The sequence below is a fragment of the Balaenoptera musculus genome, chromosome 15 (assembly GCF_009873245.2).
Source record: "Balaenoptera musculus isolate JJ_BM4_2016_0621 chromosome 15, mBalMus1.pri.v3, whole genome shotgun sequence".
Lineage (NCBI taxonomy): Eukaryota > Metazoa > Chordata > Mammalia > Artiodactyla > Balaenopteridae > Balaenoptera > Balaenoptera musculus.
This window is the reverse complement of record NC_045799.1, coordinates 72,911,038-72,925,607: the sequence shown is the minus strand read 5'-3', so window position 1 is coordinate 72,925,607 and position 14,570 is coordinate 72,911,038. Positions and strand designations below refer to the sequence as shown.

The 14,570-nt window shown below is 35.9% G+C and overlaps 1 protein-coding gene across 1 annotated transcript in view; it reads left to right on the top strand.

The window, feature by feature from the left end:
* Window positions 1-14,570, top strand: part of SEPTIN14 (septin 14) — a 40,352-nt gene continuing 25,782 nt past the window's right edge. Inside the window, exons 1-4 of the mRNA XM_036826117.1 lie at window positions 1-36; window positions 931-1,000; window positions 10,280-10,400; window positions 10,779-10,974. Coding sequence (XP_036682012.1) covers window positions 968-1,000; window positions 10,280-10,400; window positions 10,779-10,974 — 350 coding nt within the window. The 5' untranslated portion in view covers window positions 1-36; window positions 931-967. The remainder of the gene's footprint in view (window positions 37-930; window positions 1,001-10,279; window positions 10,401-10,778; window positions 10,975-14,570) is intronic.

Genomic DNA, 14,570 nt, shown 5'->3' with positions numbered 1-14,570 from the left:
GACCTGTGTCTGCCGCATAGCTGAAATCTTGAGCAAGTAAGTTACTTAATTTTTTTGATTCTGAATTTTCTCTTTTAGCATATGGCAATGAAAATATGTGTATCTCATATCTATTATGAGAACTAAAGGAGATAAAGCACATCAGCACTCAGCACAATGCTTCATAAATGACAACTATCATTAATTTAGTTCCTTGTCTAAGGGAGTCGTTTAGATTTTTAGAAGTTCTGCTTTCGCAATTCTCCTTCAATAAGTACACTCTAACACCCCAGCCTCCCCTGATAAGTTACTCTGGAAAGTTAAGTAATTATAAGTGTCTTCCTGGTTCTTTTAGCAATTTTTAAGAAGGAAGTGGGGTGATATAGGAGTACATGATTAAGAGCCACAAACAACTACCTATAAAATAAATAAGCAGCAGAGATATATTGTACAGCACAGGGAAATATAGACATTATTTTGTAATAACTTTAAATGGAGTATAATCTATAAAAATATTGAATCACTGAAAGCAATATACTATTAGTTGTACACCTAAAACTAATATACTATTGTAAATCAACTATACTTCACTAAAGAAAAAGTGAAAAAGAAAAGCAAAATTCCCTATTTCCATTTCTCATGCCCAGAGAGTTCTTTAAAGAAGAACAATGCTCTTTGTCCTTTTGGTTTCAAAAGGGAGTTTACCTTCCTTTAGATGCTTTTTGTGTGTTTATGATTAAATGTATTACTGTACATTATAAGTTGAGTATTATTTATTATATAGAAGCCTGTCTAGCAAAGCAGCCACAATTGAAAACAGGTTAACAGTGTGGACTGAAGCCAAAGCCAGGGATAATGTCTATATTAGGCTCCCTTATTGATCTAAATTATATTGTAGGAATGTAGCCTTTTAAAGTAATCTTTTAAAGGTTTTTGTTTCTTTGTTTTCAGCTCCTTCAGCCTGACATGGCAGAAAAACCAACGCGGTATGTCCACACAAATACCGATGAATGAAGATATAGTTGAGTATATATTTCAAAGAGAATTCTCCTTTTTGTCCTTAACAAAATTGTGTAGCTTCAAAATATTGACTCAGTAAACTGATATAGACCTAGATGGTAAACGCTTATGTTTGTTATGTTTGGGCATGAATTAGCTTTTATACTGATTGGAGTTAAATATCAATGATTGTTTAAATAACTGATGCATGTTTCTTGCATCTGCAGACATTTTTAGTAGTACAAAAAACTATTCCTATTTAACACCAAAGAATAACAAATGAAAATTCCAGAACCTCCCAGTAGGTGAGGAGAATAATGCTACTTTGATGCATATGTTTGTGGACCTTTAGATACTGATAATAAAAAACTTTTAAATGAAGTTATTTTAGGAAGTGGCTGGGTGGCTGCTTTTTTATTACTTTACTGAGTGGGAGATCGAACCAAGTTCCATTTTAAGAGGCGCCTCTGTACTAGGGAAAACATAGTAATTCACATACAATTTTACCCTAAAAGAGAGTAGCATATCTGAATGGGTGAAAACTGAGTTTTAGAACTATTTTTGACCAAAATAGATACATGAATAGATACATGAATATTGAGCTATGTTAAGTAGTGTTGGTTTATGACTTAATAACTAATGGTTCTCTTTTCGGTGTTTTCCTCCAATCATGCGTGGTTTTCTGTATCTTCATTTGAACCATCAAACGATCATATTTTTTCTCTTCTCTTTCTCAGTTACTTTTCTGAAGTGAATGGCTTATTCCACCTTTATTTTTCTATCAACCACACTTTAAAAATCACATTTGATCCAACTTTCATCTTCGTTGCTCTTCTGAAGCTATTACCAACCCTTTCAAGTCGGGTCCCCACAAGGGTCCTCCTGCCTGGGGTCACTCGTGCCAGTGGAATGAGACTGAGTGCGGCTCAGAAGCAAAGGAAAGTTTAGTCTTTGATTAAAGAACGGAGAGGTGTGAGCTCAAGCTCTAAAGTCCACACCCAGGACAGGCTGTGGGCAGGCTGCTTCGTAGGGTTCCGGGCTGCGGAGGGAGGGGCGGAGTTCTCGTGGGTGCTCACGGCACCCCACCGCTATCTTGAGTTCAAGTGTTGCTCGCAGGGCTTCTCCACACGGTACGCCAAGTTGGGGTGTTGGGCCCAGGGGTTCTGTGCTGGGAACTGTAATCCGAGGTGTTAGGTGCAGGCCTCTGCACACGGCCCCTGTAGGCAAGTGAAACTAGACTTAGCATGAAAGAAGAGGTTAGACCTTATCTTATTGTTACCGACCCTTTTGAGTCGGGCTCCAACAGGAGTCCTCCTGCCTGGTGTTATTGGAGCCAATAGAATGAGACCCAGTTTGGTTCAGAAGCAAAGGAAAGCTTTATTCTTTGATCAGAGAATGGAGAGGTGTGAGCTCTCGCTCTAGAGTCCTCGCTCTCCTGAACAAGCTGTAGAAGGGCTCGCTTTATAGGGTTCTTGTCAGCGGAGAGAGGGGCGGAGTTCTTGGAGGGCGACTGCAGTGCCGGGTGCAGCAGCGTCTCTGCACACGGTTCACTGTCATCATCTTGAATTGAGGTGTCTTGCATAGCGCTTCTCCATATGGAGTGCCAAGTTGGGGTGTCGAGTGCGGCGGTTCTTTTTGTTGTTGTTAATTAATTAATTAATTTTTGGCTGCTTTGGGTCTTCATTGCTGCACACAGGCTTTCTTTAAGTTGCAGTGAGCGGGGGCTACTCTTGGCACTTTGGCTCAGTAGTTATGGCTTGTGGGCTCTAGAGCGCAGGCTCAGTAGTTATGGCACGTGGCCTTAGCTGCTCCGTAGCATGTGAGATCTTCCCAGACCAGGGCTTGAACCCATGTCCCCTGCATTGGCAAGTGGATTCTTAACCACTCTGCCACCAGGGAAGTCCTGAGTGCAGTGGTTCTGAGCTGGGAACTCTAATCCCACACGTTAGGTGTAGGGGCTCTGCGCTTGGCCCCCTTAAGGCAAGTGAGACTAGACTAAGCACAAAAGAAGAGGTTAGACCTTATCCGATCACCTAGATTCCATCATATTTTTCCCAGGGACCCCAGTGGGCTTTGCTGGTGACAAAACTACTGTCAGAGTCCTATCTCAGTGACTAAACCACTGACTTATGCCCATCCCATATTACCTTTGGGCGCTCTGATGCATTAAATCACGGTGAATGCTCCTCTGTTTACATGACATTAAAATCATAAAATTTTAGAATAGGCGGATCCCGAGGATCAATTAGTCGAACTTTAATCTGATATATAAATGCTTGCTACAAACCATTTAGCAAGTAGTCTCCCAACCCTTTTTTGAACCCTTTACAAATGGCAACTTAATTTATTCTCCTTTTTGAAATTAAAAATAACATTATTAAAAGAAATTTCAAACAATAGGAAAGAGATACAGCCTCTCAACCTAGCTCTTTACAGGCAATAACTAATCTAATCTCTGGACACTTTTCATATCAGCTCATACTGATCAACCTAATTCTTTTAGTAGCTCTGTTCTTCTTTTTTTTTTTTTTACAAACTTTATTGGAGTATAATTGCTTTACAATGTTGTGTTAGTTTCTGCTGTACAACAAAGTGAATCAGCTATACATATACATATATCCCCATATCTCCTCCCTCTTGCGTCTCCCTCTCACCCTCCCTATCCCACCCCTCTAGGTGGTCACAAAGCATGGAGCTGATCTCCCTGTGCTATGCAGCTGCTTCCCACTAGCTATCTATTTTACATTTGGTAGTGTATGTATGTCCATGACACTCTCTCACTTCATCCCAGTTTACCCTTCCCCCTCCCCGTGTCCTCAAGTCTATTCTCTACATCTGTGTCTTTATTCCTGTCCTGCCCCTAGGTTCATCAGAACCTTTTTTTTTAGATTCCATATATACGTATTAGCATATGGTATTTGTTTTTCTCTTTCTGACTTACTTCACTCTGTATGATAGACTCTAGGTCCATCCACCTCACTGCAAATAACTCAATTTCATTTCTTTTTATGGTTGAGTAATATTCCATTGTATATATGTGCCACATCTTCTTTATCCATTCATCTGTTGATGGACACTTAGGTTGCTTCCATGTCCTGGCTATTGTAAATAGAGCTGCAATGAACATTGTGGTACATGACTCTTTTTGAATTATGGTTTTCTCAGGGTATATGCCCAGTAGTGGGATTGCTGGGTCACATGGTAGTTCTATTTTTAGTTGTTTTTTTAAAAAATTTTATTTATTAAATTTTTTTATACAGCAGGTTCTTATTAGTTATCTATTTTATACATCTTAGTGTATACATGTCAATCCCAATCTCCCAATTCATCACACCACCACCCCCACCCCGCCACTTTCCCCCCCTTAGTATCCATACGTTTGTTCTCTACATCTGTGTCTCAATTTCTGCCCTGCAAACCGGTTCATCTGTACCATTTTTCTAGGTTCCACATATATGCGTTAATATACGATATTTGTTTTTCTCTTTCTGACTTACTTCACTCTGTATGACAGTCTCTAGATCCATCCACGTCTCTACAAGTGACCCAATTTCGTTCCTTTTTATAGCTGAGTAATATTCCGTTGTATATATGTACCACATCTTCTTTATCCATTCATCTGTCGATGGGCATTTAGGTTGCTTCCATGTCCTGGCTACTGTAAATAGTGCTGCAGTGAACACTGGGGTGCATGTGTCTTTTTGAATTATGGTTTTCTCTGGGTATATGCCCAGTAGTGGGATTGCTGGGTCATATGGTCATTCTATTTTTAGTTTTTTTAAGGAACCTCCATACTGTTCTCCATAGTGGCTGTATCAATTTACATTCCCACCAACAGAACACTCACTTTTATAAGGGAAGGGGCTTCACAACTCATCTTCTGGCTCTAGTTTCCTCTCCAGGCCACTGTCATGCTAGTGCCTTATTCATCTTTTTGAAATGCTTCTTCCTTCTACTATTCTCTGGCTCAAACCTCTAGCCACTGCCCATTGCCATTTAGATAAAATCCGTATTCCTTAGCCTCATATTTAAAACTGTCTATTGTTGGGGTCCTTTTTTTGCCTCTTGTTCATAATACCTCCCTCCTTCATACAAATCTTATCTTGTCTTCAAGAGCCAATCTGTCATCTTAAAATTATTTTTAACTACTCCATGCCACAGTCATCTATCCTTCCAAATTCCTATATTATTTTTTGACTTTTCTATAATTTTGGTACTTAGTATGATATTAATAGATATTTTCACTTTTTCTTCATGGCTTTTATTCTCACTGAAATTGTAGGCTCTTCATAAATAAGACTCTGACTTATAGAACATCAGAGTGTGAAAGAATTTTAAGCTCTCCTGATCAAATGTTCTCATTTTACAGAAGAGAAAACAGGCACCAGTGACTGTCCCAAAGGCTCACAATGACTAGTGACTTTTCTTATTCAGCTACCTTTCCCCATGACACTGGAAAAAAGAGTTCAGTGAATACAGGGTAAACATCAGGGCTTGTCAGAGCTTGTAGAGTCCTTTTATAAATTTACAGACTATAACTTTATGTACAGTATCCCATTTGCTAGAGGTAGACTGTGTGTCCTTGCTATCATGAGGGATTAAAATAATGTATGATTTGCATTTCAGTTTCATGTGAAATAATCCTTTTAATAGTAGGTTCATATATTTTTATATATCTACCTTGTTTATTTCTTAATTTGCTTTATTTGTGCTTTGTTTGTGGATGAGGCAAAGGTGAATTCAAGAACGAGACTTGAAAGATCACAAATTCCAAATTAGTAGAATCTGAAATATTTAAGTTTTCTACATAGATTATATTGGAATTTTATAAAAGTAAATATTATAAGAAAGAACTTTTGGCCTGTCAGAAGACATTTGTTAAGTAATAGTGATGATTCTATGGAAACCCCTGCTTGTTCTATCGATATTTGCTCTGTGGGTGAAAACTCAGTGTTCATGAGGCCAAGGTTTCTGGTCTGTTCCTGATAAGAAAATGGGCTATATTCTGTTCTATGGACACACAAAGCACTTTGATCTGGTACCTCCCTAAGCTACAGTGTTTAAAATGAGAGAAGCCTGCCACAAGGGAGTCTAGGACAGAGAGGACAGTAGAGTGTCCAAATCTTTTATTGTTACATATAATCTTCAGATTATATGGGTCAGAATGTTCTCTCTTGAGTAGAGAACTCAAAATTTACCACCATGTATAAACGCTGTCTTCTAAGAGCACAAGTAACAAATTGAAATTTTTTATTATTTCTTATTTGATTGTATTTTCAGTTTAGTATTGCTAAATACACTCTCTTTAAATATAAAATCCCCATGGAATTTTTTCTAATTAATTCTTTGTTGATTCCGGGATTCTTGGTTGAGACCAGATAGGACCCTGGTAGGCTCCTATCCCTACCATTCACTCTTCATTTAGCATGCACTAATTCAACCAAAAGCTATTGAAAGCCTACTGTGAGCTGGGAGTTAATGATATAAAATGAATAAAATTCTATCTCAAAGATCTTAAAGTGTATTGAACTCTGTCTTTGGGTAAATCATGTAAACTGTTTGGATCTTAATCCCTTATTTTAACATAAGAGGATTAAATTAATTCTAATACTAATCATAGTGAAACTATTAATACAAATGTTTCCTTATATCATTGTGTCTATAATATTATAATGCTTATGGGAAAAGAAATAGCATAATTTTATTTTCTATGCAAAGAGTGTTTTTAAAAAAATCTTTGAAGCATATTCTTATTTAGGACTACCAACTCTATGTTTTCTTTGTTAAGAAAAAGTTTTTAATAATTTCATATTTTTGACCACACTATTCAAAATAGTTATGCTAAAAACATGATATAGTAAACCTATTTTACTCTTACTACTGAACTCAATTAAGAGTCCCATAGCAGGGTGATTCAGGAAGGGGTAGGCATGTAGAAAGGAACATGAAATTGGAATATGAAGAACAGTAATCTCATAGTTAATAATTTTGATGCTCAAATATGCAACATTTTGCCAGTAGGTGCCATTTAAACAGATTCTCCTGTGCTTTTAAAATTGCATTTGAATATATATGGGGAGAAAGAACATCTTAATATTAATGGTTTTTCTAATGTGTAAACATGATATATATTTCCATTTATTTAGTTCAATCTTAATCGCTCTTATCATTCTTTTGTGGTTTTCAGTGTAAATGTCTTACATATCATTATGATATTTGATATTATTTCTATCATTTTGAATTAATCAAGACTTGTTTTGTGGCTTAATATATGATCTACCTTAGAAAATATTTTGTGTGCACCTGAGAAAAATGTGTAGTAGGCAGCTGTTAGATGGAACTTTCTGTATATGCCTATTAGGTCCATTCAGTCTATTGCATTGTTCAAATCTGCTGTTTCCTTATTGGTTCTCCATCTGGATGATGTATCCATTGTTGAGAGTGGGGTATTCAAGTCCCCAGCTACTACTGCATTGCTATTTCTTCCTCCTTTTAGTTCTGCTAGTATTTGCTTTACATATTTAGGTACTGAGTGCATATTTATAATAAATACATCTTCTTGATAGATTGTCCTCTTTATAATTATAACTTAGTCTATCTTGTGTGAAATAGGTATAGCTTCCTTTGCTTTATTTTGGTAACCATTTGTTTGAAATATCTTTCTCCAACCCTTTACTCTCAGTCTGTTGTGTTCTTAAAATTATTCTCATGTAGGCAGCATATCATTTGATTTTTAAAAATCCATTCAACCTTCTATGACCTTTTATTAGAGAATTAATTCACTTACCTTTAAAACAATTAACGATAGGTAAGGACTTACTATTGCCATTTTGTTAATTATTTCTGATTGTTTTGTAATTGCTTTGTTCTTTACTTGTTATCTTGCTGTCTTCCTTTGTGATCTGATGACTTTTTTTGGTGGTATGCTTTGACTCCTATATCATCATCTTTCAAGTATCTAAAATTACCTATCACTTCATCCATTAAACTCATTTTTTCTGTAGATTCTTATACATGTTCATAATAGTTATAGTATTTGTCTGCCAATTCCAATATCCTCATTGTGTGGGTATTTCTATTGATTGTGTTTTTCCTTGGCTATGAGACAGATTTTTTTCTGCTTCTTCAAATCTAGTAATTTTGATTATGCATTGAGCATTGTGGATGATATTGTAGAAAGTCTGAATTCTATTATTATATTTCTCTAAAGAGTATTGAATTTTGTTTTAGCAGGCAGTTAGATTACTGGCAAGTCATTTGGACCCTGTTGAGTCATGATACTCTTTGGAAAGGTGGGTTTATGTTAGTTATACCTTTTAACTTGGGAGTAACCCTTTGACTTAGAACATAATCCTAAATACTATAGCAAGTCCTTTTACAAATTTAAATAAAAAGTCCAAAGTGTTTATCTAAAGTGTTGACCAAACTTGTCTAACTTGGAAGAAACGTAAACTCCAAACTCTATCTCCTTGGGTCTTCCCAGGACCACTGCTGAAATACCAGCTTAGCACTTTTGGAATGCCAACTCTTCTCTCCATTGCCACTGAGCTCTTTGTAGTCATGCCTGCAAGTGCAGAGTTAGACTCAGCCAAGTGTTCTAAAGTTTGCAGATTTGGATCTCCCCACTCTGTGGCTTGCTCTTCCAGCATTTCTTTCTCAATATCCCAGTATTTTGGCAGCTCAACTTCTGACCTTAGACTTCCCAGCTCAAGACTGTCACTCTGCTTGAGCTCTGCTTCCCAAGTTTCTCATTTACTGGGGAATCACTTCAAGGGAATATATGGATAAACCTAGTTTCACCTATTATGCTAATCTTATTCCCAGCGTGATTTATTCTTGTTTCTGCCTCCTTTTCTTTCCCTTCCAGTGCCTTCAAACAGTCCTTTTTTTTTTTTTTTTGCTGCACCATGCGGCTTGAGGGATATTAGTTCCCCGTCCAGGGATTGAACCCGGGCCACGGCCATGAAAGCCCGGAATCCTAACCACTAGGCCACCAGGGAACTCCCCAAACAGTTGTTTCTAATTGTTAATGTAAGGAAAGGTAAAATGCTATAAGTTACTCTATCACCAAAAGCTAGGAGTGTACACACAATTTCACACCTTACTTTTTTAACTTAATATTTTCATGTATTTTTCAATTTATTAAAGCATTCTTCATAAATATCTTAAAAAATGACTTAAGAGGGGCTTCCCTGGTGGCGCAGTGGTTGAGAATCTGCCTGCCAATGCAGGGGACACGGGTTCGAGCCCTGGTCTGGGAAGATCCCACATGCCGCGGAGCAACTAAGCCTGTGCACCACAACTACTGAGCCTGCGCATCTGGAGCCTGTGCTCCGCAACAAGAGAGGCCTCGATAATGAGAGGCCCGCGCACCGCGATGAAGAGTGGCCCCCACTTGCCGCAACTAGAGAAAGCCCTCGCACAGAAACAAAGACCCAACACAGCCATAAATAAATAAATAAATAAATAAATAAACCCAAAGTTTAAAAATAAATTAAAAAAAAAAAGACTTAAGAATGTCCCAGTGTGTGCGTGAATAAATATATTATCATTTACTTGGATATTCTATTTCAGGGAGTTATATATTTGGATGTTAGAGAGCTACAGTGAACACTTTTCTGCATAAAGCATTTGTGAAATTTTCTAGGTGTTTGGGAGAGATTTCTAGGGGTGAGATTAGTGTAGATTGTTAAGCCTTATTTGAATTATTTTTCCACCTTTTAAAAATAATCAGTTGGTAAATTTATGTATAATATTGTTGGATTTCTAGTTTTCTAGGTTGGTATTATTAGCAGTGGATTCCTTTAACATTTTGATATAACACAAGTTCTCAGAGGGCATATAACAAATCTGAAGTCAAAGTTTTTAGTTGCTTTTTAAAAAATTCAAATTAACTTTGTTTTCCTTACATATATTAACATATATTGGGTTTCCTGAATATATTACTACACTGAAACGGAGTGAAAGAATGTTGTTTCCTTTTTTCTATAAAAATAATTTATTATTGTATAGTAACACACTAGGCTTTCTTGTGGTATTTCTTTAATTTCCTATTTTTAAATTTAGAAACATAGTCTGAGTGTGATCAGAGATAGAGTCACTGTTTATAAAAATGATGACAAAAATCTGTGTGTCTGGATAAAGATTTCTCTTCTCACAAATTTACTTCATTTGCGTCTTATCTGAGGTATGATGATCAAATGATAATCAATTCCATTTCTTTGACATATTATTATAGTCATATTTTCAAATGATATTTTCTATTCTAATTAATATATTTTTATTTGTTTTTTTCTCTAAGCAAAAAGAAGATAATATCCGTTGCTTAACTCTGCTTGGTCATTTTGGTTTTGATTGTTTGCCTCATCAACTGATGAACAAATCTGTTCAACAAGGGTTCTTTTTCAATATTCTCTGTGTGGGTAAGTGCCAAATCCCTCACATGAATTATTTCCTCATTTTCCTAAATGCTCATTTCAACTTATCTTAAGCAGCGTAACACTGGTGCTGTTAATTTAAGACTACACCTTCATGTTTGTATTGGTTTGTATCTTCTTAGTCAGGTTACTTAGACATTTTTTTCTTTAAGTGTTTCAGTGCTCTTCAAGATCTGATATAGCTTTGTGTATATTATCTTTCTATATTATGTTAATGATGGAGGGAGTCAAGAGTAGCATGTATACTTTCAAGGACATTCCAGTCTTTAAAGTGTTTGGGACCCTTTAAACCATCCTAGAGGGTCAGGGTGTTACTTCTTCTCAGACATCTTATGTCCCTATGATGTATCTATGTTTATACAGGGGAAACTGGGATTGGAAAATCAACATTGATCGACACACTGTTCAATACTAATTTGAAAGACAAAAAATCCTCACATTTTTACCCAAATGTTGGACTTAAAATTCAGACATATGAACTTCAGGAAAGCAACATTCAATTGAATTTAACTGTTGTGAAAACAGTGGGGTATGGTGATCAAATAAACAAGGAAGCCAGGTGAGTTGTTTTTTATTTTAATTTAAAAAGTTATTCTTATTTCAAGGAACTTTCTTTCTCCATGTATTAAAAAGTAAAAGTCTTCTAGAATATATATATATGTATATATACATGTACATATATATATATAACTGAGTCACTTTGCTGTACAGCAGAAATTAACACAACATTGTAAATCAACTATATTTCAATTAAAAAATAATAAAATGGGTCTATTGTAATAGATGGCATGCAGTTGGATCTTGTTTTTTTTTTTAAATCCATTCAACCACTCTATGTCTTTTGATTGGAGAGTTTACTCCATTCAAGTAATTATTATATATAGTATATAGTAATACATATAAGTAATTATTGATAGGGAATGACTTACTATTGTTATTTTATTAAATGTTTTCTGTCTATCTTGTAGTTCTTTTGTTCCTCTTTTCCTCTCTCTTTTTAATTTCTTTGTATTTTGTTGATTTTTGTAGTGATAGTTTGATCCTCTTTTTCTCTTGTTTACCTTTTATAGGTATTTTCTGTGTGGTTATCATGAGGCTTCCATAAAGCATCTTATAGTTATAACAGTCTACTTTAAGCTGATAGCAACTTCAATCACATGCAAAAATTTTACCGTTTTACCTGTCCTTCACTTTGTTTTGATATCAAGCTTTACATATTTTTATGTTGTGTATCCATTAAAAGATTTTTATATTTATAGTTATTTGTAATACTCTTTTTCTTTTAATTTTTATGCTACAGGTAAAAGTGATTTACATACCTTTTTAATTACAGTATTACAGTATTCTCTATTTGTCTATATATTTACCTTTACCAGTGGGTTTCATACGCTTGTGTGCTTTTGTGTTACTGTTTAGTGTCCTTTTGTTTCAAATTGAACTCCCTTTAGCATTTCTTTTCAGGCAGATCTAGTGGCATTCCTTTTAAGGCAGATTTAGTGGTGATGAACTTCCTCAGTATTTATTTGGGAAAGTTTTTGTTTTTCCTTCATTTTGGAAGGGCAGTTATGTTGGGTATAATACTCTTTGTTGGCATGTTTTTTCTTTTTGTCACTTTGAATATATTATCCCATTCTTTTCTGGCCTGCAAATTTTATCCTGAGAAATCAGCTCATAGTCTTATGGGAGCTCCCTTATACATGATGAGTTGCTTTTCTGTTGCTGCTTTCAAATTTTACTTTTTGTCCTTGACTTTTGACAGTTTGAATATATTGTGTCTTGGTGGCGACTTCTTAGGGTTCATCTTATTTTGGGGTCTTTTGAGTTTCTTCAATCTGCTATTCCATTTCCCTTCCCCAGATATGGGAAGTTTTCAGCAATTACTTCTTTGAATAAGCTTACCGCCCATTTCTCTCTCTCTCTTCTTCTAGGACTCTCATGATAGGCATGTTGGTTTGCTTGTTGCTTGATGGAGTCCCATAATTTCCTAAGGTTTTCTTCACCCTGTTTCAGTCTTTTTTTCTTTTTGCTCCTCTGACTGGGTAATTTTAAATGACCTGTCTTTGAGTTTGCTGATTCTTTCTTCTGCCTCATCAAGTCATTCTTGAATCCCTCTAGTGGTTTTTTAGTTCAGTTGTTCTATTCCTCACCTTGAGAATCTCCGGTCTTTTGTGTTTTCATATGAGTTTTAGAACTGTTTTTTCTATTTCTATTAAAAAAAAAAGCCACTGGGGTTTGATAGGGATAGCATTGAATCTGTAGATTGCTTTGAGTATTATGGACATTTTAACAATATTCAATCTCCTTGAACATGATATTTCTTTCCATTTACTTGTGTCTTCTTTAAATTCTTTCATTAATGTTTTGTAGTTTTCAGTGTACACATCTTTCACCTCTTTGGTTAAGTTTATTCCTAAGTATTTTATTCTTTTTGATGCTACTATAAATGAAATTGCTTTCATGTCATCCGTGAACAAAGATAATTTCACTTCTTCTTTGCCAATTTGGATTTCATTTCTTTTTCTTCCTAACTGCTCTTGCTAGGTCTTCCAATACTATGTTGAATTGAAGTGGCACAAGTAGGCATACTTGACTTGTTCCTAATCTTAGGGGAAAGTCTTTCAGACTTTGCAATTGAGTATGATGTTAGCTGTGGGGTTTTCATATATAGTTTTTTATCATGTTGAGAAAGGTTACTTTTAGTCCTAGTTTATTAAGTGTTTTCTTTTATCATGAAATGGTATTGACTTATGTCAAATGTCTTTTTTTGCAATTATTGAGATGATCATCTGTTTTTTTTCCCTTTCATTCTACGAATGTGATGTATTACATTGATTGATGTTCATGTGTTGAAACATTCTTGCATTTTAGGAACAAATCCCACTTATTTGTGGTGATAATCCTTTTACTGTACTGATGGATTTGCTTTGCTAATATTTAATAGGGGATTTTTGCATTAATATTCGTGAGAGATATTGGTGTATATTTTCTTTTCTTTTAATGTTTTAGTATGGCTCTGGCATCAGGATAATGCTGGCCTCATAACATGAGTCAAGACATTGTCCCTCCTCATCAATTTTAAGAGGAGTTTGCTGTTAATTCTTCTTCATATGTTTGGTAGAATTCACCAACAAAGCCATCTGTCATGGAATTTTATTTATGTAGAATTTAAAAATTACAGATTCAATACCTATAGTAGTTATAGATATATTCAGATTTTCTATTTCTTCATGAGTCAGGGTTTTTTTTAATTTAAAAAACTTTATTTTATTTATTTATTTTTGCCTGCATTGGGTCTTCGTTGCTGTGCACAGGCTTTCTCTAGTTGCAGCGAGTGAGGGCTACTCTTCATTGCGGTGTGCGGGCTTCTCATTGCAGTGGCTTCTCTTGCTGCAGAGCACAGGCTCTAGGTGCATGGGCTTCAGTAGTTGTAGCATGTGGGCTCAGTAGTTGTGGCTCCCGGGCTCTAGAGTGCAGGTTCAGTAGTTGCGGTGCACGGGCTCAGTTGCTCCATGGCATGTGGGATCTTCCCGGACCAGGGCTCAAACCTGTGTCCCCTGCATTGGCAGGTGGACTCTTAACCACTGTGCCACCAGGGAAGCCCCCATGAGTCAGTTTTGATCAGTTGTATATTTCCAGAAATTTATTCATTTCATATAGGTAATCCAATTACTTATAATTGTTCATTGTATTCTCTAATAATTCTTTTTATTTCTATATTATCAGTAGTAATGTCTCTATTTTCCTTTCTGATTTGTCTTTCAGGTAGCTCCACTGGTTAGAACATAAGTGCTAAACAATTTGCAAATAAGGTCTGCTCTGCTCCCCCCAGTTTGAGGGAGGAAATTGTGATTTGGGCTGTCACTCCTGTAATGCCAAGACCACTTCCATGACAAGGAGGTGGTGAGACAAGGGCAAATAAAAAATGTCACAAAACTTTCTTACTATTTGAAGGTGGCTTTTTCTCGATTGGGCATTTATTTGGTGCCTATAAATCTTTGACTATTTTCAAGAGCTCTGTTAAAGTTAATTCAGGTAGTTTTTGGATATTTTTTAATGTTTCTGTGGAGGAATGAGAGCTTGGGGCTTCCTGGTCCACCATTTTGTTCAAGATCTAGTTGACTTCTTTCAGCCCAATTTTCCTTTTCTGTATAATTC